Source organism: Lagopus leucura, unplaced genomic scaffold (genome assembly GCF_019238085.1).
Source record: "Lagopus leucura isolate 7727_CA_CO unplaced genomic scaffold, USGS_WTPT01 Super-Scaffold_100002, whole genome shotgun sequence".
NCBI classification, from domain to species: domain Eukaryota; kingdom Metazoa; phylum Chordata; class Aves; order Galliformes; family Phasianidae; genus Lagopus; species Lagopus leucura.
In genome coordinates, this window is record NW_024962263.1 from 89,937,306 (window position 1) to 89,959,785 (window position 22,480).

General features: G+C 45.1%; 1 protein-coding gene across 5 annotated transcripts in view; it reads right to left on the reverse strand.

Moving 5' to 3' along the window:
- Positions 1 to 9,744: 9,744 nt before the first annotated feature.
- The window catches only part of TOP1MT (DNA topoisomerase I mitochondrial), a 29,762-nt gene continuing 17,026 nt past the window's right edge, over positions 9,745 to 22,480 (reverse strand). The window contains exons 14-18 of one of the 5 annotated variants that reach the window (XR_006178453.1): positions 18,127 to 18,246; positions 15,371 to 15,541; positions 14,153 to 14,279; positions 12,420 to 12,539; positions 9,745 to 11,805 (exon numbers count right to left, since the gene is read on the reverse strand). Coding sequence is in view for 1 of the 5 variants with exons in the window: in XM_042869147.1 (XP_042725081.1) it covers positions 18,165 to 18,246 (82 nt within the window). In the remaining 4 variants the exon portion in view is untranslated. Of the gene's footprint in view, positions 11,806 to 12,419; positions 12,540 to 14,152; positions 15,542 to 17,604; positions 18,247 to 22,480 lie in introns of those variants that run through there. The other 4 variants (XR_006178452.1, XR_006178454.1, XR_006178451.1 and 1 more) reach the window with 4 other exon arrangements.

Sequence of the window (22,480 nt, forward strand, 5' to 3'; positions counted from 1 at the left end):
GGAAAGGAGCAATGCATGAACACAGACCATAACAAGAAAGGAGAAAGGCTTTGAAATTAAAACAAATAAATGAGCAGTAAATAAATGACACTGTTAAAGCACAGTGCAGCAGAACAGAAAATCTACAAGTGAGAAATGGGCTGTAGGAAGTAGAAATGTAGGAAAGCATTTAAATAGATTAGAGAGAGGGAAGGCTAATAATAATAAACAAGATTAATATTTCAACCAGAACTGGAAAGAGAGAGAGAGTTGAAAAATATTGTTACAAAGCAAAAATAAATCAAATTGAACAGACAAAGCTCTAATGGGGAAATAATTAAAGACGGTCAGAAGGAATGGGATGGGAGGGAAGGATTGGTCCTTCACTTTGTCCCCTATGGTGGCATTACTTAATCACTGTGCACAGTGCACATGTTTCGTGCAGATGCTGCTTAGGTATTAACCACATCACTTTAGGTCTGAGGAGCATTTTCTATAGCTCCACAAATTTCAGCTGTAATCCGGTAAAGCCTGGGTGCAGAAGGCAACTAGAGCATCACCTAGCCCCTACCCCTGTATCCTGAAGGAGAAAACTGCAAAAGCTTTCAGACCCAGACCAGGTTCTGGCCATGTCTCAAACTGCTTTTTTCTTGCATGGTGTTGCTATTGCAGTCACGCTCAGGGCCACTGCCAGGGCTCTGGGCTCCCACCAATACCACCAAAAGGGGCCAAGTATGTCTTGAAGCTCAGTTTTTAAAGCAAGGAGAGGAAAATGCTAGGGGGGGGGGAAAAAAAAGGTAGGAGACAAAGGGGACGGGGTGGGGGGGAGCAGAAGGTGGGCGAGGAGGTCGCCAACCTGATGGTACCATGGAGGGTGTAAAAAACTAACAGAGCCTCAGAGTTTTAAGGAAGAAACTTTAACCCACTTAGTGTTTGGCAGTGGTCAGCACATGTGTTTGTGCCAGACCTTGGGAGCACATTGTGCAAAGCTTGTCCCCTTTTATGTAACTGCAAATAGACAAAGAGTGTTCTCAATGCACGATGGAGCGGATATATGTTACAAAAGTCAAGGTCCAAGAAAGTTTCACTGTCAGTTCCCTCCGATTCATCCGTTTTTTCTTTCTGGAGGATGGCTCCAATCACAGAAATTCTTCATTTCAGCTCACGGTTGCAAACTGCAGAATGTGGGAGAGAAAAGATCGTGGGACAATAAGAAAAGGAACAAGTTATGAGCTGTGCTCATGATCTGCCTGAATCATGCAGCTGGAGCATGCAGGGCAAGCAGTCCAGCTCAGCCCCAGATAGAATCAGGCTGGTCAGGTTTTGTCCTCTCCTCCCTCCTTGCTGGGTCAGGGAAGGCTCCATATTTCATTGCAGTGGCAACAGTTAAGTGTAGAGGCATCTGACTGGTAGAATCAAAGAATCATTAGTGTTGGAAAATACCACTTAGACTGTCAGGTCCAACTATTGACCCTTCACCATCACGAGCATTAAACCATGTAGTCAAGTGCCACATCTCCTTGGTTTTTGAACGTCTCCAGGGATGGGGACTCCACCACTTCTCTGGACAGCCTTCCCAGTGCACTGTCACTCCTTTGGGAAAGCATTTTTCCTGACATCCAGCATGAACCCCTCCTGGTGGACTTTAAGGCCATTACCTCTCATTCTAGCTCCAAACAGAATAAGTAGGCTCCAAACAGGACAGAGCTCCTTAAGGCAGACTTATGGTAGCTAGTGGAGGCTACCAAGCCTCCAGCTAGGAAGCCCAGGATTTGCCCAAATTCACCTTGTCTGGCTGAAAACGATATGAATTTGGTAGACTTTTATCTCAGTGTGACAGCTGTCTGTCACCTAAAGTTTTGCCATTGGTCACAAGGGCTTAATAACAGTAGTGAGGCTCGAGAGGTTGCCCAAAGCTGTGGATGCCCCATCCTTGGAAGCGTTGTAGGCCATGTTGAGTGGGGCACTGGGCAGCCTGAGCTAGTGATGGTAACCCTGTTTACAACAGGGAGATTGAAACTATATGATTTTTGAGATCCCTTCCAACCCAAGTCAGTCTATGATTCTATGATTCAATGAACATGAGCCTACTGGGGCCATGGCTACCAGCCAAGAAGCTACAAAAACCATTTTCTCACATGCCTTTAACCTCCAAGGTCATGAAAGATAACTCATCCTCATCAGCTTGGGACACATCAGACATAGAAGCACAGAATCATAAAGGTAGGAAAAGGCCACTAAGATCACCTAGTTCAGTGATGGGGTCAAGTATCCTGATTCACATCCCCATCAATGTCCTGGCTCAAGGATCACATCCAGAGTAGCAAACAGGGCACAAGCCCAGCCTTATCCATACCATCAGACTATCAAAACAGTTTGGGCACACCTCAATCAGCAGCCCTCACATGAGACTGTTTCTTGCAAGCAATTTGGAGGTCACCACCCTGTTTGTAAAGGAAAGAGGCTGTGGATGTGAATCATCATTCTTGGATTCAGAGCCAAGGTGTATGTTGATGGTGAGACCTCTGTAGCCAGGAGGAGGGATACTGGAAGTCTGTAGGCTCTGAAGGAAAAGGACAATGGAAAGAATGATTGGGATGAAGAAGAGCTGGAAGGGAAAATAACCCTCTAAGGAGTTAATGCCAGTTCTCTCAAGGAGGACACCACTGGCTTCCACTGTGTTTGAAGAGACATTATTGTGGACAGGCTTATTGAAGCTACGCTTGTAACACAGCTCAGCTGATAATTCTGCCATTGCATTTCCCTGAATGTGGGATATCTGGAGGTCCCGCCCTCCTAAAATTCAAGATCCTAGAGTCACGTGGTGGTGCAGGGAACAGTCATTTGGAGCTTCTAGGGATATGTGAGAGAAACTCATCAGTGAAACAGCTGTGGTAGTAACTGGCCTTGTGAGAGCCTCCACAGGGACACCAGAAAGTCATGATGTACTTGTCCATTTACCTTCTGTCAGAAATATAATTTCCCTTATCTACCCATTATTAAGGCACCCAGCATGCCACACATCCCCTTCTTCCCCAGAAGGCAAGGAAACAGTCAGGCTTTGCAAAATTGTTCTCTCTTTTTTTTTTTTTTTTTTTTAATTTGCTTGACTCATCCAATGATTTGAGTGATGGTTCTTTCAGGGCTGGAAATATCTTCTGCTATGCAACGTGCAACCTGATAGCTAAAATTTCCATGGTTAGATGAGAGCTGAGAGTGAAATGAGAAAACTTTCTTTCTCCATCTGGGGGAAAGCTGTAATGAGCTCCATAGACAACCTGACTTCAATTCATTTGTTTTAGGAATTCTGGTTCTGATTTCTTGCAGGTGAGAACCCAACTAAGAGTGGAAAGTGAGACTCAGTTGAGAGTGGAAAAATTCAGCACATGCGTGGGAAGATCAGGGTGCTCCAGTTTTTCTCCTGACCCGCTCCTGCTCACCCAGCAAGGAGTCAATACTCCAGTTGCATGGTGAGAAAAAGGTGCTTGTTACATCTAGAAACTCGTCACACCTTGGATAATAGCCATGCTGAAACCTCCACAACCACATCCTCAAAGGCAGACAGGGAGAGCAAGGAGAACAGGGCTGTCTCTGCAAGAGGTGAGCCCACAGCAGGTGGAGGAGCAGTGGATGGAGGAAACATCCTGGCTGAAACCATCCCAACCCGAAAAGTGTGTTTTCAGAAGGGTAGAGAAACAAACAGTGGGATATCTGGGAACACGATCGTTTATTATTATCATGGAGAAAATATGGTTTTATGATGTATGTTTTCACTGGTGGTTAAGCAGAGGGAAGGAAAGGAACTCGTCTGTCTTTGCAACATACTGCAGCCATCCCAGGCTTTGGTTCTTTACCCCCATCCTTGCTGCTCAAAGTTATGGGGAGAGCAGCTCTCTTGCCACAGTCCATGCCATTTATTGGTGGAACAGCCCCTCCAAAACCCAGCTCACCAGTCACATAGCACAAACAAAAGCTTTGAAAACCTCATGGATGACAGCCTGGGAAGGGCATGGGAACAAAAAGCCACCCACACCATGCCAGGGAGCAATAGCAGCGTGGAAAAACCACCCTGGGTTTGTAGACACCACTTTGCTTGCCAAGAAAAGGGCATAGTTGGAACAGCGTGTTCCAGTTTGACTGTATACACTGGGTACTGGGTTTTGACTCATTCTGAATTTGAGAAGCATGCCCAAAATCACTGGCATGGTAAAGAGGTGGATTTTGCTGCTGCAGCTGCAATTGCTGCTTTCCTTTGCAGCCCAAAGCATGACCAGGGCAGGGAAAGTAAGCAGGATCTCTGATGGGAAAAGAAGCTCTATGAAGTTTCCCTCTCTCTGTTTGCAGGGAAACATCCTCCCATTTCTGAGCTGTAAATGCAGTGCTTGGCATCAGGCACTGCTTTTGTTCACAGATGCTCTCTTCTGTCTTCTGCCTCCCCAGCATGGAGAAAAACCCAACTTTAAAGTCACAGAATCATTAAAGTTGAAAAAGATTACTGTGATCATGAAGTCCAACCCCACCCCATCTCCTCCATATCCACTAAACCATGTTCCTCAGTACCACATCTCCATAGTTCATGAAAACCTCCAGGGACAGTGACTCCACCACCTCCCTGGACAGTTTGTTCCAGTGCCTGAGCACTCTTTGTTCATTCTAAAAGAGATTTGGGACAAAGGAAAAGCTAATAAAAATGTCTCTGGGACAAGCTCAACCCTGGATACCTGTTTTGAAGACGAAACCTCACTTCTCATTCTCCAGGCACAACTTTCCCCACTGACCCATCCATCATACCTGGCATTACCATCTGGTGTCACTTCCACAGCTGCAACATCTTCAGTGTTCCACTGCCATGGACTCCTACTGTGGGACAACATCCCACTCTGATGCCATTCATTCATAGAATGGTTGAAAAGGACCATAATAGTCAACTATTTTCAACCCCTCTACCACAGGCAGGGTTGCCAACCACTAGACCAGGCTGCCCAGAACCACATCCAGCCTGGCTTTGAAAGCTTCCAGGGATGGAGCATTCCATCTCATTTCCCCAGAGAAACATGGATAGGAAGGAGAGGATGCAATACACCATACTAAACATGCAATTACTGCATGTGCAGGAATTGGGTTGCACAACATGGTTGTGCCCTCTGAAATGTTCTGATAATAAAAAGGAGATTTGAGCCTACATCTACACCAGTAAATAAGCCAAGGACAAGGGCATGGGCTTGCTCGTCAGTACAATTCCAGAGGTGAATTTTTCACCAATGTCAAGACCACATGCAGGAGACAGCCCAGACCCAGTGGGCCATTCTTCTGTAATGCTTGGGATGTACTGAGCACCATTTGTGCTGGTTTCCTTGGAAGCAGGAAAGGATCTCAGGCAGGACTGAATTTCTGTACCACGCCTTGGTGATAGTGGGTATTTTGGGAAATTAAATTTCCCAAAACTCAGCAATTCTTCAAGCTTTTCTTCCTCTGAATCCTTCAGTCCCACAGTGTGGACAAGCCCTGGGGGGAGCATCAATCCACAGTTACATCCAGCCCAACAGCATGACAGCTTTTCCCCACACAGCAAAAAACTCTGAGCATGGGGAAAGGAGAAACAAAGCAGCCTGGAGAGGTTTTTAAACTGTGCAGAGGGGCAAAGCACTGCCTTCCCTTGTCACCACTGCTGACATCCAGCTGGGAGCTGGGCAAGGAGTAGATAAGCTGCTGTCCCAGGTTTTCTAGGGTGGAGGACATTTCCAAGCCTTCTCCTTGCTCTCCTCTCTGCTGTAGCATTTATTTACTCTGCCCTCCTCACCCACACCAGTGCTCTCACCCACTACTTTTAGAGGTTTCCTGAGGACACAGGACTCTATATCTTATCCTGCTGTTGGGATCAGCTCTGGAGGACAAGTCCTGGCCCTGCAATCTCTACTCTGTGCAGCACCGGGATCCTAATGTTTGAACATGAGACTGCTGGCTCATGAATCCCTTCAGATGGGTTTGAGCTCATGCTTCTGACTGCGAGACTTGAGGCTTTGCTGACACCAAATCATGCTTTGGCCAAGCAACCAATACACTGAGCAACGTCCACTCCCTTGCTCTCACCTCTAATCGTAAAATGGTCCTAATAAAGCTCCTAAGAGCTCCTCAGCTTTACAGTGAGTTGAAGAACAGCATTTCTGTAGGAGGGAGCAACGTGGGAGCAGCTCTGGTTTTGCCATGACAGATTCCTGTGTTGCATGAAGGGGAGGATGAGTGTTACATCAGTTATAGCAGAATAGCACTGCAGGATCTGAGCTTTGCATGGCACCAGGAGGGCAGGTTTTAATGGTTAAGGAGGGCGCTACACCCCATGGATAAGGAGGAGTGGAAAGAGTTAGTGGAATTTAGTATTAGAGAGGGGAGAAGATGTTAAAGGAGTCATTGCAAAGAGGGAATGTGCAGGAAAATCGGAAAGAGGGGACAGAATCATCCATAATTCAGAATGGATATTATGAGAAATTTATTCTCAGGAAGAGTGGTGAGGGATTGAAACAGGTTGCACAGGGAGGTAATGGAGTCACTGTCCTGGGAGGCGTTCAAGAAATGTGTAGCTGTGGCACTGAGGGACATGGTTTAATGAGCATGGTGTTGATGGATTGACAACTGGACTAGATGATTGTAGTGGTCTTTTCCAACCTTAATGATTCTATGATTCTGTAACAGCACAGATCCCTCCAGTTTGATTCTCTCTTCACTCCCTAGGCCAGGGGACTTTGCAGATGCCAAGAAAAGAATGTTCCCTGCATAAAGCCCAGCAATTGGCGGGACTCCCAAGAGCACCACAGGAAGAAAGGGAGGTTTGCATCTTACTTCCAAGTATCCCACAGACATACACTGTGGGCTGAAACCTTGCAGAGCTTGGTACCAGCTTTGGGCTTTGGATATTTTGTTGGATGGGACTATAGACAGCCTGGTCTAGTGACTGGCAACCCTGCCTATGGCGCAGGGGCTTGGAACTTCATGACCTTTAAAGTCCCTTACAACCCAAATTATTCTATGGTTCTGTGGTTCCATGATTCTATGAGTCTATGCTAGAGCAAGAACAAGCTCCCCAGGAGCTGATATGAGACAAACAAGAAAACCCTACGCCAACAAACAGAGGCACATCCCCTGCTGCCGACAGCGTGGGAGTAAGCAGACGCTGGAGGCTCGCCAGGGCTGCTCACACAGTCTGGTTGGTTTCCAGCAGAGCCCTTGCATCCCTTGCATGGCTGCTGGTTTCTGTTCCCTTGAAAATTGCTCTGGCATTCTGTAGCCACTCCAGTGCCGTACAGAGGCACCAGCTCCCTCTCGTGGGCTTAGATCAGCTCTCATTGTTGGAATACATCCAGGATTTCCCAGGAAAGTTATTATCTTTTTTTTTTTTTCTTTCCTTTTTTCTTTTTTTCTTTTTTTCTTTTTTTCTTTTCTTTTCTTTTTTTTTTTTTTTTTTTGACACCTGTCATTCTGAATATTCACTAACGCAAAATTGAAGTTTTGTGGGAATGTGTTGACTTCTGTCAAGTTTCCTTTCAGTAAGTATAAGGAGTCTCATTTCTTCCCATATTTTTGCTGTCATTTTTATTTTGTCAGTGATTCAAAGCAACTAATTTGGGGAATCACCCCCAAAGTGTCCAGTTTTCTACTAACTCAACATTGATGCATTCAGAGTTGAGATACGCCAATGAAGGCCGTGGTGTAGCTTCCCAAAGGTTATTTCACTTTCTACTGGTTGAGAGGTGATGGATACACTGTTCCTATACATGTTCATGAAATGTGAAGATGTGGCACTGGGGAACATGGGTTAGTGATTTTGGTAATTGATTGGCAGTGGGACTAGGTGGTCTTGAAGGTGTTTTCTTAATGATTCTATGGTTCTGTTTTCTGTCAAGTCAAAAGTGAAGAAACAAAATGGAAATAAAAATTAAAACAGCTGGTTTCAATCTGTGCAACAAATAAAAATGTGACTTGAGTCCATACAGGACCTTGGAAATACTAATTTCTGTTTTGAAAAACTCCCCAAATTGCTGGAATTTCCCTCAAAGCTGAGATCCCACCCCAGGCCGCAGCAGGGAAGTGACATTAGTCCATGGAGATGTAAGACCACAAAAATGATCCAAGGGATAGAACACCTCCCCTGTGAGGACAAGCTGAGAGAGCTGGGGCTGTTCAGCCTGGAGAAAAGAAGGTTTCAGGGAGATTGGAGCAGTCTTTCAGTGTCTAAAAGGGGGTCTGTAAGAAAGAAGAGGGTAGAGACTTTAGCAGGATCTGTTGTGATAGGACAAGGAGAAATGGTTTCAAACTAAAAGAGGGAAGATTTAGACTGAATATAAGGACAATTTTTTTTAATTTTTATTTTTATTTTTATTTGCTATAAGGGTAGTGAAGCACTGGAACAGGTTGCCAAGAGATCTGCTGGGTGACATTCAAGGTCCAGTCCCTGAATAACATAATAATGATAATAATAATAATAATCACAATAATGAGCTGTAGATGTCTCTGTTTGTTGCAGGGGAGTTGGACTAGATGACATTCCAACTCAAGATGACCTTCCAACTCCAATGATTCTATGGATCTATGTTCATCTAGCTCCAGCCCCCTGCCATAGGCAGGGTTGTCTGCAGGGTCTCACCAACATCCTAGTGATGTTCACAATCCCACAAAGAAAACAAGGATATGACCCTACATGCCAAACTCTACAGAGAGTTGGGCAACATTTTGGTGGAACCACTCTTCAGAAAGGTGGTTTGAGGTTTTCCTGCTTGCCTTAACACTCATCTTGTTGGTTTGGGTGGATGGTGGCCATAGAAAGGCTTGACTACATGTATTTGCCATTTGCCCTAATCTTTGCAAGGCTTGATGGCTCCAGTTGGCTTCCAGCACTCTTTCAGCTTTGTTCACACACTCACAGCTTGGGCTAAATTTATTGCATGGGTTTGGCTGTTGGAGGCTTCAAGTTTATAGCTGTGATGCTTGAGGAGAAGGGTTATAACCAGACACAGCAGATCTGACCATACAACCATCTGGCCCCAAAGCAGCTACGTCACAGCTTCCCCTTCCTTCCATTTGACTCATCACTTAGGTATTTAAACTGCTATTTATTATCTGCAATCAAGCACTTACTATGTCATCTGTAATTGTGTGTTTCTTCACCTCTATGCTGCATGCACATGCCAGCTCCAGCCACTGAAAGGATGCAGTGTTTGCCTCCTGCCATGCTCAGGCACTTCTTCCTCCATGTGCTTCTCTCCAGTGTCTACCATCACTTTGGAAGACAAACTCAAAGTGCTCTTCCACTTTATGCCATGTGCTAGGACAAGCAGGGACTGGTGCAGTACCCATTCCAAAAGTCTGATTCAAGTTCTTGGGATCCATGGGGTAATTCTCTGTACAGCCTCATCCCTGTGCTAATGATTGCTACCTCTCTGTGGTCCCCATCAACTCTGACTGCTGGGAAGAATCAGTGGTTAGACATGACACCTAAGTTTTTTTTCTACCCACACATCTCAGATAAGAGGTTTTGCTCCTCCAGGATGGTTTTGTGCCATGGGAGGAGGTCACATTTTAATGCCTTTAGAGCTGCAGTGCCTTTTGCTCTTTACATTTATGTTTCTTTATATTTACCATGGGGTACAAGAAGGCTTTTCTGCAGCAAGGATAGAGCAAACCAAGCCAGCAAACCAAGCAAAATAAGACAGTTCTGCTTGAAAATGGCAAAAAAAAAAAAAAAAAAAAAAAAAAGGGAAGAAAACAATCCTGTCTTTTCCTGCAGGCTGCAGGGGACTGTCTCTGCTGCTGCAGGATGTGTAAATCCAATGCAATGAAATATTAATTATTAGAGTCTGTCCAACTGGGATTCCTTTCAGAGAGCTGAATAATTCTGGTGCACTGAAAAGAAAAAAAACAAAAAACAACAACCAAAAATACGCACACACACACAGTCGGGTTTTTTTTACATTAAAAAATTGTGTCTGGAGTAAATTAGAGCTTTTGAGCACTCAGGCTTAGAGACAGGAGGGTGCTGTGATTGCTTCAAGGCGAAAAGAAGAAGCAGATTCCTAATTAGGGCATGAAAACGACCGTGGTCTAAGAGGTAAAGAGAGGTGCATTGGTCAGCACAGCTTCTTCAGCTCAGAGAGCTTCCCTTGCAGGTTGGTGTAGGGGTAAAGGAAAAGCTGAAGCCGATTAATAAAAGAGAGCATGCATCTCTGAAGGCTGCCGTTATGCAGCATTTCAGAAGGAGGCATTCATCCGGAGAAGCCGTGGCACTGGCCTCAGGGAGATGCACTCTGCAGGGCTCAAAGCCCCTTTTGTCCCCTTGTTTACCAGCGTTGGGTTGGAAGCACCACACAGCACGGAGCGTCATCCTTTGGCTGAGCAGCACTTTGCAGATTTGAAAGCTCAGAGAGAGTTGATTGTGAAGCGAGTCCTGGGCTGCAGATGTGCTCTGTTTTGCTCATGGGAGTGTGGTGCAAAAGTTCAGCATCCAAATTATGGCCCCAGACCTGAGAAGAGCTCCTCCACCCTCCCAGCTTATCCAAGTTTGTGCATTTCCATTCTCCTTCAAAAAGTGCTTCTGGGGAAGAGGGAAAGGCACTCAGCAACACCTCTGGCAATGGAGAGTCCCTGAGCTCTCATTATCATCATTTATTTTTTCAGCTTCCTTTTACCCTCCATTCTCTGCAGCGTCTGGAAACATCTACATGCAATACTCAAAAATCTGTATTCTTCTCTCATAAATCTCTCCAGATGTTCCTCCCCAGATTGACCCAAAGGCTGCAAGTACTTTTCATTACCCTGCAGTTGCTCTGAGGGATGTCCGAGGGATGGGTAAATGAATGACTCATTGTCATCAGGACGATGCATTGCCAAGAGCTAGATCCAGGGGAACTGGTTCACTTGGCTCAAACAGCAGCTGCAAGCAAGCAAGGCAACATGAAGCGGGTGGCCAATGAGAGCCCCTGGAAATGGAGGTGTAGTAGTAGAAGTACTTATTTCTGGTCTACCCTCTATCCCAAGGCTGGAAAGCTGCTCTTTGCTGTGTGGCTCCCACCTGCACCCAAGACAAGGCAAGACTGCAGGAGAAATCCCTCCAGAGAGGCACAGGCCGTGCAGAAGCAGCATCTCCCTCCTCCAAGCTGCAGAGGACACAGCATGGCCACTTCTCCATCAAAGTACTGGGGTGACAGAACTCAGGCATAAGAAGCAAGTAAGAAGCTCCAGATGAAGAGGCAACACAGGGCAGGAGGTGGCAACCATAATATTTTATCTACTTAGCATGCATGCATGGTGTCCATACCATAGGATCGTAGAATCATAGAGTCATAGAATCACATAATCATGGAATCATAGAATCAGAATCGTAGAGTGGCTTGGGTTGGAAGAGACCTCAAGGATCATCAAGTTCCAATCCCGCTGCCGCAGGCAAGGTTGTCAACCATTAGATAAGTTGCCCAGGTCCCCGTCCAACCCGGTCTCAATCACATCCATAGTCAGGGCACCACAACCTCTCTGGGCAACCTGTTCCAAGACTACTTCACACTCTCACTGAAAGACTTCCCCCCGACATACCCTTCTGGGGAAATCTGACCATGTTCTTCAGGCCTTCAGGAGCCCTTTTCTCTGAGCAAGTGAAGGGCACTGATTCAGGAGCCCCTACATCTTATGGTCGAGCAAGCCTGGGTCCTGGGCAGGCAGGTAGGTTGCACAAGAAGGTCTGGCAGCAGAACGAGGTGTAGGTAGCCAGGCCCAGGCTGAAGTTGTGGTATGGACAGGTCTTGGAGCACTTCTTAGTGATCCTTTTCCAGAAAGACAAAGAACCTTGATCAAAGGAGAAAGGGGAGAGCAGTATTAGTGATGTGGACTTCCCAAGAGCTCTTCAGTCTTCTAGAAGAGGAACTAATATGTCTTCCTGTCATGAGGACAGCTCGGTCAATAAGACCCCTCCCAATCTCACCCACTCAGTGATTGCCAAGACCATTTAATATCTCTGAAGGGCATCCAGCACTTCCCAGCATAGATCCTCATGCTGAGTCTTTATTAGGTGTACAAAGATGGCATACATAGAATCATTTAATATCCTGAGATAGAAGGGATCCACAAGGAATATTGAATCCAGCTCCATGAAGCTCCATAAAGGAATGTTCTTGCCTGGATTGAAAGCACGTTGCCAGGTTTTAATTTCCTTCTGCATCTCACTAGACCTTTTTCAGCATCCTTTTACATACAGGCATAAAACAAGAAAGAAGATCCCAAGCTGTGTTGGGGAGGAATTTTTCAAACTCTGCTAACTTCAGCACTGCCAGATTGGGCTATCAAAATCTCCATCTTCCATATGTCCTTCCCCATGATTCCTCAACTCATCCATTCACAAAGGGCAACCTAGCCAAAACCCACATTCCATTCCTGAGTCCCTGTGCACTGACAGCACATACCTATTCCTACAGCGGCAACGTTCGTCACACAGTACTCATCCTTGTCTGAGCACTTCTTAGCCTTCAGACAGCTCCAGTTGCTTTGTTCCCACTCACAGGTGTAGCAATATAGGGCTTTTGCTGCAGGATGAGACATGAGAAGATGGAATATGAAAGATGATGACAAAATGCTATTACTCCCACTAGCAAAAATTACCACTTTCTTTCCATTGCCCCTCAAGTGCACAACATGCAAATTTGCTGAAAACTACGGATTTGCAAGACTCAGACTCATCTCACTCTGCTCTCTGCACACTTTGCACATTTAAACCCAACACATGCACCCAGGTGCAGGCATTTGTATGTAGAAGATCCTGCCCTGCACTCAAAATACAGCACAGTGAGCCAAAGACACTGGGTTTGATATGATGCAAAGAGCAGGGAAGGTCAGGATTTGCTGTAGGAGTCTACAGGGATGTCCCAAGGCTTGGATTCATTTTTTCTAGCTGCTAGGGACATTATAAATAAGAGTACAGCCCAACTGGTCCATAAGTGCTGGCAGTTGTTTGCCCCATTAATTGGGACCTCCATGGCCTGAAGTTGTCAGTCCTCACACTTAGGGTCTATGGGTGGAACTTCAATGCCTTCAAATCTGTGTTAAAACACCAATGAAAAATACTACATTTAACTCTTAGCTGTGTGAATTCAGCCATAAGACATGTACAGCCCAAAACCTTGTTTTTTACTGCCTAAGTTATCTAACTCAAGTTAAGGTGCTCTTGGTTTTGGTGCTGAAGAGAATCTCTCTGTCCCCTGGGCCTTGTTAACACTTGGAAATTTGCAAAAATCACTATTCTAGAAAGTGAACCAAGGTAAATAGCAGAAAGGTATTCTTAGGCCTCAATGAGACAGAAATAACTATTCCAATAAATTATTTTTCTACAGCAGAAAATGTGGCAAATTTCCAGGAGCTGGAAAACCTTATTTCGCTCTACAAATCAAGGATGACATTTACTCTCCTGGTTGCTTATGTATTTTGTCAATAGCGGATATAGGACCATATACTTTCAGAGGGCTCAGATTTCAATCTCAGTAAAATAAACAATACAATCCATAATGCAAATAAGAAGCAAATATTCCTCTCCACCCAATATCCCAGCATAAAGACACTTATCCCATATAGCTCACTACCAGACTTCTCCCTAATTCCCCAGCTTGACTCCAAAGACCCAGAAATCACTTGGGTAGGGTCTCTGAGAAGGGCAGACAGTAGGGGCATTCAGCAGGAAGCTGCACAAAGGAAGATGCAGATCTGGCCCTATCCCACTAGAAATTGTGTCAATAGCTGCAGGAGGAGATAGGAGCACAAAGATATGGATGCATTGTGTGATTGTAGGCTGGAGCATTTCATCAAGATATAGAAATAACCACAGTCTTACAACATCTGAACAAACAAACTCACTGGAAAGTCTTTTATCAAAGACAGAAAAGTGGCAACTGCTTCCTACTTTTTCGTTGGTCTTGCTTTCATAAAAATCCAGTAGTATGTGAGTTTATAGAGAAATATACTCCAAAAAAAAAAAAAGCAAGCCTTCATACATTCAAGCTGAGAAATCAAAGAGGAATTCCATGTCCTTCAGTAGCTCCATTGCAAGCACTGAGGCACTACAAACACTGAGACATCTCTTCCCACAAGTCTTCTCTGATTTTCCAACATTCAACAATTCTTTGTGTAGTAGAAACCATGCTCTTACCTTCATGTGCACATAGGACCAAAGCCAGAAGGACAAGGAGGGAAGCTTTCATCTTCTCAGTCGTCTTCACAGCTCAAGAAAAGCACCCTCATCTGGGGACAGGATATATATCTCGCCTGCGTTTGGACTGAGTGATGATGAAGACAACAATTTTAAAAGATGGGCAGGGATCATGTATTATTTGACAGGATAGGAATGCACGTTGGTTGTTTTCTCACCTCGGCATTGCCTTCGGGCTGGTCTGATGGGTCTGAAGATGAGTGAAAGCACCACCAGGGCAATTCATCCTATTTATTGCTTTTAATGCTTTAATGTCTCTATGGTCAGGCTAGTAGTACTATCAGTGTAGCACTACTGCACCACATCTATGGCCAGATAGTTCAGCAAAGGCATCGACTCAAAGCAAAACGGCAATAAGTAGCATAAATTAATGCCTTCATTGTGTGGATGACTGCCAAGTGCCTTTCCAGGATTAGACCTGGAGAACTCCCTTACGTCTACAGTCAGGGTAGATGGAGCTTTGTATTCATGGTTGACAATATAAACAGGAAACGTTTTATGATTTCCTGTAGCCTATAAAAGCTGCTGGTTACCTATAAAGTGCTAAATGCTTCGCATCCTACTTTTGAAAGGAGCTGCAGCAAGAGAACAATGGCTTTGGTGTTCAAACACAGGAGCTAGCATATTGGAAGTTGGTTTCCAGCTTTGCTACACCTGAGAAAAGTGTAAAAACACCTTTGTGCCCCTTCTACACAGAGCATCCAGTGCAAAGTGCTGCTAGATAGCATTCAAATGTAAGGTTCCCCACCCGTATGACTTCTCTGTATGTTTATCTATTTGGGTGGAGCTGAAGCTGATAATTTAAGACCATCTGGAGCCTCTGTTTGACTGCTTGTCACACTTCTGCTTCTAAGGAAAGAGCTACCAGGAAAACTGGTGCACGAAATCTGCAGACTTCTCCATGAATCATCATAGACCCAGCCACCAAAGAGCAGAGAGGACAAAGCAGGAACAGATTCTCCGCCAGATTACAGCTGCTTGCTCTGCTCAACTCCTCCACCTTGCAAGACTTGGCTGAGGAAAGAAAATGGGATTGAAGAAGGAACAGGGACCTGGATACAACCTGGGATTTAGGAGATGGAGATGCAGAATAAGAATTGGCAGAGACTCAGAGAACATGTAGAAGAGTTTAGATGGAGAAAGGGAAGCCAAAAATACCTGGGTGAACTTTAGGTCCCGAACAGATCAGCCAGATGTGTGAGCAGCCTTGAAGCAGAAGTCATGAGCATCTTGCACATTTAAGGCACCTGATACGACTACTCATTGCTCACCACAGTGAAGGCATGGCCAGAGGAAGTTCAGAGGGACACCAAAACCCATGATATCATCCTTTTCGATGAAAAAAAAAATAATAATAAATGGTGAGGGGGGGTACTGGTGTTGGGGGTAGCAATTTTCAGGTATTTTTGAGGTTTCTGACATTGGCTTCAAACCACTGGGGCTACTGTTGACATGAAGCAGGATTAACAGGATGGTGAAGTCAGCCCTGATAACCTCATGAGCATTCATCATTCCTCAGCAATGGACATACAGCTTCTGGGCGTGGAGAGGGTAAGCCACATCTCTTGCCCAACAGATGAAGTTCTGCCAGGCATAGGGATTGCTTGCCATTGTGGATGCTGAAGGAGGTGTGTCAGTCCTCCTCGATGTCACGAGGCAGCAACCAAAGAGCCAGACCCACTGCAGAGAACAAGGATTGCCCAGTGTGATTCACAAGATGATGTCCTCCTGCAGGGATGACTCTTTGTAAGGATCTGGAAATCAGCGTGGGAAGCCAAGGCTGAGTGTCCTGCAGCTAAAGGACAAAGCTCTGCAAGGAAGCAGTTTGCTTTAATCTGACTTGACTCTTATTTCTGAGGAAGAAGTGAAAAATAACAACATGATTAACATGGTGCATTATTGAATCTACAGGGCTTGCTGAAAGTCAACATGGGCTTAAACTCTTCATGTTCCAAATCGCTGAAGGACTTTAATGCTTTGGCTCTGACCCCATATCCCACGTGCTCACACTTTTCTTGAGTGCTCTGAAGATATCTGGGTGCTCACCATGGGAGTCCCACCATGGCACAGAGATATGTAAGTTCAACAATACAGCATGGGCAGCCGGGGGCCAGGTTACACAGAGGTGTTGAAATCCTTTGGAGAAGTTGCCCTTTGGCTCAAGGAAGGAAAATGGTGCCTCAGGGGCTTTCCAGTACCATATTACCTAATTTGCTTGTAATAGGGGAATCCAGTTGTGCTACAGAGGAAGTCACCAACCTTCCAGCTTCCCTGAGGCTAGAACCACACTGAAGAAGAGCTGTCACAGAAACAGCTATATCTATCCCAATAATTTTTTGATGTGGAATACTGAAACCCAAAAACAAAAAACACAGAACCATGACATACATGAAGAGTTTGGTCACAGTTTCAAAGGCTGTCCTACAGGATGGGAAAGGTTGTCAATATTGTTTAATTATTAGCACAATTTTTGCCAAAATGACGAAGACCATCTCTGACAATTCCTGGACAGGGTGCAGGACTTATCACAACTTAGACATACTTTCCAATTGGCATTTTGGACTCAGCCACTTTATTTTGGAGGGATACAGATGGGTACCAGCTAACCTCAGGGCCAGGAACAGATCCAGGAGCTTTCATTTGCTTATATGCCTTCCCTGCAGTGTCCCAACTCTTGTCAGGACCAGAGAGTAGATGGTAAAATACCACTGAATATGTAAATTAATGATTTTCTAGATGCCTTTCTATGCACCCTCAGAAATTTCTGCCTGGTTGAAGCAGTAGGAGACACACTTTGCTCCAGGGTTGTGTTGATGAGGATAATATCCTCCTCCTACTCATCTCCATTTGTTTAGCTCTCTCTAATTGCAGGAACAACCAGACCATGCTGCTTGCAAAACGCCAGCCCTGCTGTGAGTCAGCTATCAACAGACATTTCCAAGATGGGTGTTATTTATTTATTCTCTTTTATTTCACGCTGGCCAAAGAGCCCCGTTGCATGAAAAACTAGAAGATTAAAGGAAGGATTGAGTCAGGTTCAGACTGGCCTGTCCATGTCTGATCACCAGCTGTTCAGGAGACAGATGAGTCAAACAATGGGAGGAACTGGGGGACCAGAATGGGCTAAGAGGCTGGCATGGGTTATTCAACAGGAACCCAATCTTCTAGGGCATCACAGTTCAGTTCAGAGAATGGACCTGCTGACACTGAACTGCAGTTCTCAGCAACAGGAAAGGACATCTCGTCCCGGATGCCTCCTTGTATCTAGGATGAGTGTTAATGGCCTTAAGTTGTTCCAGGGGAGGTTCAGATTGGATATTAGGAAAAATTTATTCTCTGAAAGAGTGGCAATGCATTGAAACTGGCTGCCCAGGGAGGTGGTGGGGTCAGCATCCCTAGAGGTTTTCAAGAAAAGGGTAGATGTGGTGCTTAGGGACATGGTTTAGTGTAGGGTATGGTGGTAATGGGTCAGCTTTTGGACTTGATGATCCTGGTGGTCCTTTCCAACCTTAATGATTGTACAGTTCTATAAGTGTAATTGCAGTAGCTGCAGAATTCATGAAAAGCAGACTGCAAGTTTGCAGATTTGTTGATCACCATCCAATAGATCAAGAGACAAACAAAAACAACCCATGAACCTTTGTCATAAGGGCAAATCCTATCTTTACCGTGTAGAGATCACCCAAGTTGTATGACTTATGGTTTATTTAATTACCCTTTGTTTCTCTGCTCAAGCAAATTGTGCTTGACCTGCAATATTTGGTTTTCCCAAATCACCAGCAATGGGGAACATTTCAGACCCAAATCCACCAGAACAGAAACAGCCTCACTGAAAGTAGATCTGGAGCACACAGGAACATTGGGCAGCAGGGCTAGGAGGCCACAACCAGCTAGGTCATGGCCATGGGACTCACCAACACTGATCTTCAAAATAGGATTCATGCAGACTGTCTCATTTCTGACACATCTGGAAGGCTCCAGGCACTGATCTTTGCTGGCCTGGTTGGTGTAGACATAGCACATCAGCAAGTTGGCTATGGGAGGGAAACACAGACTGTTTGTATGAGGTCAAAGAAAGAATCTCCTTCCCATTTGGACTCATTCTCATCCTTCTGCAGGCCACGGGACATTAAGACAGACAGTGTGGTTGTGTAGATCCAGCCCTTCTACTGTCCTACCTACACCCAAAATTGCTAAACACCCACTTCCCAGTAGAAAAAAACTTCTTTACAGGTGAGATCTCAGGGCATCAGGCTCTCAGCAGATCCTGACATTCAACTATCACATTACAGTATTTCACAGAACCACAGAATCACAGAATGGCCAGGGTTGGAAGGGACCTCAAGGATCATGAATCTTCAACCCCTCTGCTACATGCAGGGCCACCAACCTCCACGTTTAATGCTAAACCAGGCTGCCCAGGGCCCCATCCAACCTGGCCTTGAACACCTCCAAGGATGGGGCATCCACAACCTCTCTGGGCAGCCTGTTCCAGTACCTCACCACTCTCTGGGTAAAGAATTTCCCCAAATGGTCACTGAGCCAGAACAGCAGTAAAGGCTGCACTCAATTTTTAGCTCAAAGTTCAGCTGTACTCCCCACAAAAAGTGCAGTATTCGCTCCATCCAAAGCTGGGATTGGATTTGCAGCAAAACCAAAAAGGGCCCTTTCTTGTGAGAAACACAGAAGGTGACAAATTTTGGTTTCCTCTGCGGGCAGCTAAACGATGTAGGGTGTCTAAGAACAGGGCCCTGCTGCAGAAGTGTGAAGGAGAGGCAAAGCTGATCTTGCACAGCTGCTCTTTGTTCAAGTAGCCTGTTGTCTTCTTAAAGACCAATGGGTTTAGAATTTAAGAACATGTCTTCTCCAGGGAAAAAAAAAAACAATAGCTCTCATTCCCCCAGCCTCAGACTTGCATGAACAACTCACCAAAGTCCATACAGAGGACAGCACACACAAACACCATCAGAAGAGCATTCATCTCAGTTTGCTCTTCTCAGCCTGCATGGTCTCAGAGGCGGCAGCTCCCAACTCCCTGTGAAGTGCTGGCAGGGATGATGGCCAATATGAAGGCTGGTTCCTGGCTGGCACAGATCACCTGTGCTACTGATACATTTGCACACCATGCAAAGCCTGGACAAAGGTTTCTTGTGGAATTTTGCAGCCAGTGCTTTGCCTTTTCCCAGTCTGTATGCATAACTAAGATTGCCCCAACCCAAGGGCAACATCTTGCACTTGGCTTTGATGAACCTTGTTAGGTTCACATGGGCAGACCTTTCAAGATTGTTCAGGTCCCATTGGATAGCATCCCTTCCTTCTGTTGCATCAACTGCACCGCTCAGCTTGGTGTCATCCACAAACTTGCTGAGGATCCCTCTCAAGCCCTCTGTCTACGTCATTGATAAAGATGTTGAAGAGCATCAGCCCCAACACAGACTGCTGGAGGACACCACTCATCTCTGGTTTCCACTACATATCTATTGCTCAAGGGCACTATGGGGGTAGGAGAAAGATGTCTCCATCTGCTCTTAGCAGAGATGAGAATCCAGTCTCCCTCACCTTGTGTGATATCGGGGCCTGAAAATAAACCCAAAGGAAAGCAAATGCCACTAACATAAGCAGTTCCTCTTTGAAAAAAGACAGGAGATTAGGAAGTGGTGACCAGCCTAGGAGAAATTCAGGCCTCCTGAAAGTGGATGACGACTCTCAGACTTGCACACTATACAAAGTAGATTAGAACTGAAGAAAAGGGGAAATGTGTGCAAACACTCTGTGGACTAACGCTGCACATAACCCACTGGCTGTACAGTTTTGTTGGAGCACTGGTACAAGCTGCCCAGTGAGATGATGAAGTCTCCCTGCTTAGACATCTTCAGAAACCACCCGGACGTGGTAGGGAGAAGTGATGGAGTCACCATCCCTGGAGGTTTTCAAGGACAGGGAAGATGTGGCACTTAAGGACTGGGCTTAGTAGGCATGGTGAGGATGGGTCAGCAGTTGGACTACATGATCTCAGTGGTCTTTTCCAACCTTAGTGATTCTTTGGTCTTGGGTAAGCAGCTCTGGGTGTTCCTGTTTGAGCAGGGGTCTGAGCTGGTAACCTCCAGAGGTCCTTTCCATTCTCACCCATTCTGTAATTCTGCTTCCCCTTCCATCTTTAATTGCCCAATCTAAGTTGAAGCCTCAGATTAGAGCTAGGCCATTAGAAAAGCTCATAACTTCTGAGGCCACATGGATTTCCCTTTGGTGACTTGGTCCAAGAGCTACTCTACTAGTTCCATTACCATGGCTCTGAGATCAGCATGGTATCAGCAAGATCAGAAGAGCACAAGGGAACTAGAGAAAGATGTGCTTTTGCTACAACATCAACATTTTGTCAAAAATTACAACCCAATGTGCAATTGAGATGCTTTTTTTGTTTTCCTGTTACCCCTAAACCATGCCTGGTCCATCTTGGTGAGGTACTGGAACAGCCTGCCCGTGGAAGAGTCACAATCCCTGGAGATGTTCAGGATAGATGTGGCAATGAGTGACATGGTTTAGCAGGCATCGTGGTGAGGGGTTGACAGCTGGACTAGATGATCTTAGAGGTCTTTTCCAACCTTAATGATTCCATGATCTACAGGTCTGCATTTCTTCAGCTGGCCAGTGATGAGTTGTTAATAACCAAGAACCCTCCAGTGCCAGTCTTAGCCCCAAGTTTTCTTATACACATCTCCACGTCTCCAGATCTCTGTTGTTATACCAGACCCGTTTTTCTCCACATTATATCTTTGTGCCTGTGCCATAAATATCTCACTGTATACAGAATAATGGATTGTTATTGCTATCTATAAAAGCCTACAGCTGCATCATACAAAGATAGATAAAAGTAGAACAAATTAGCCAAAGCCACCTGGTCAATTAGAAAAATTGCTCTTACAGCTCAGCCAAGTGAAACAAAGCCTCAGGCAGGTCAAGACAAACTCAGTCAGAGAAAACCTTGCAAACCTAAATCCTGAGGTCTCACAAGCTCATTTAAAAGCTTATAGCCCATTACCAGCAAAAGCAGCACCAAATTAAGGTGCTAAGGGATACCAAACCCTCTTGTCTTAGAAGCTAATGAGCGAAAAAAATAGTCTGAGCAATTTGGTTTTATTTATTGTATTATGTATCCTGTTTAGTTTTTTCTTTTCTTTTCCAGTATACAGAAAGGGACTTTAGAAAGCTGGATAAGAAGTGAAACTGCATCTGTCCAATATAGAATATCAATGACAAAGGGAGAAAAAATGAGTACAAAACAGAAAAATAATAGCATTCTGCCATGTGCCTGGGTTAGGAGAAGCTAGGAAATGAAGCCAGACCTACAGGGCCTTATTCTTCACCTCTCTTCCCCACCTTGAAGTCTCACCTCTAAAAGGGCAACAAACAGGATTTGCTTTCACAGGGAGCCGGAGTGGGGAATCCTATGTCCAAATAGGAGACCAGGATCCCCAGAATCCATTCTCTTATGTCCAGAAACACACAGGAAGAGGAAGCAGTAGAGATTTAACCCTCCTGTGTTCTTCCTCTGATATAAGTAGTGTTTGCAGCACCAGGAATGAACCGCAGGGACTCCTTCTGCCTGAGAGAGAGCTTCCAAGGAGACATAAGCCTTACTTACAACTGATTGCAATAATTCCCACCTAACTCAAGAGTCCAACTTAAGAAATAGACAGAAGAAATTACAGAGAATAACTATATAAAACAAAGAGCTCATTCACATAGAGGCAACTTCTCGGAAGGAATTAGAGAATTCCTCCCCTGACTCACCTTAGTAGGTAAATGTCCTATGTGCAAGAGAAGGGAGAGTTGTACACAATCCACTGAGCTAGTAATACAACACTTTTTTTAGAAGATATCAGCTACCCACTTCCCTATTCCTCCTTTACAAGCCTGATGCACTACAGGCTAGCTAGAATCTGCCTTGGCTTGCAGAGATATCACATCATGCTCTTCTCAGGCTCATGGCAGCAGAAGGCATTTATGACCCCCCTGCAGTTATTTAAAGGCTTATTTCTGAGGCAAACGGATCACTTGTAATTGCAGCCTAATCCAGGTTTGGATTAAGAATTGCAATTAAGCAATTTATTGGAATTCCTCATGCTCCAGCTTGCAGCAGCTCAGGATTAAGATCGGGAGAAGCTGTCCTCAGCACTCGAGATGGGCACAGTTAGACTGAGATATTCCTGAGCCTGTGTTGTTCTTTTAAATAATGCATGTGCTTGGCCGGCCAAGAATATGGCAATT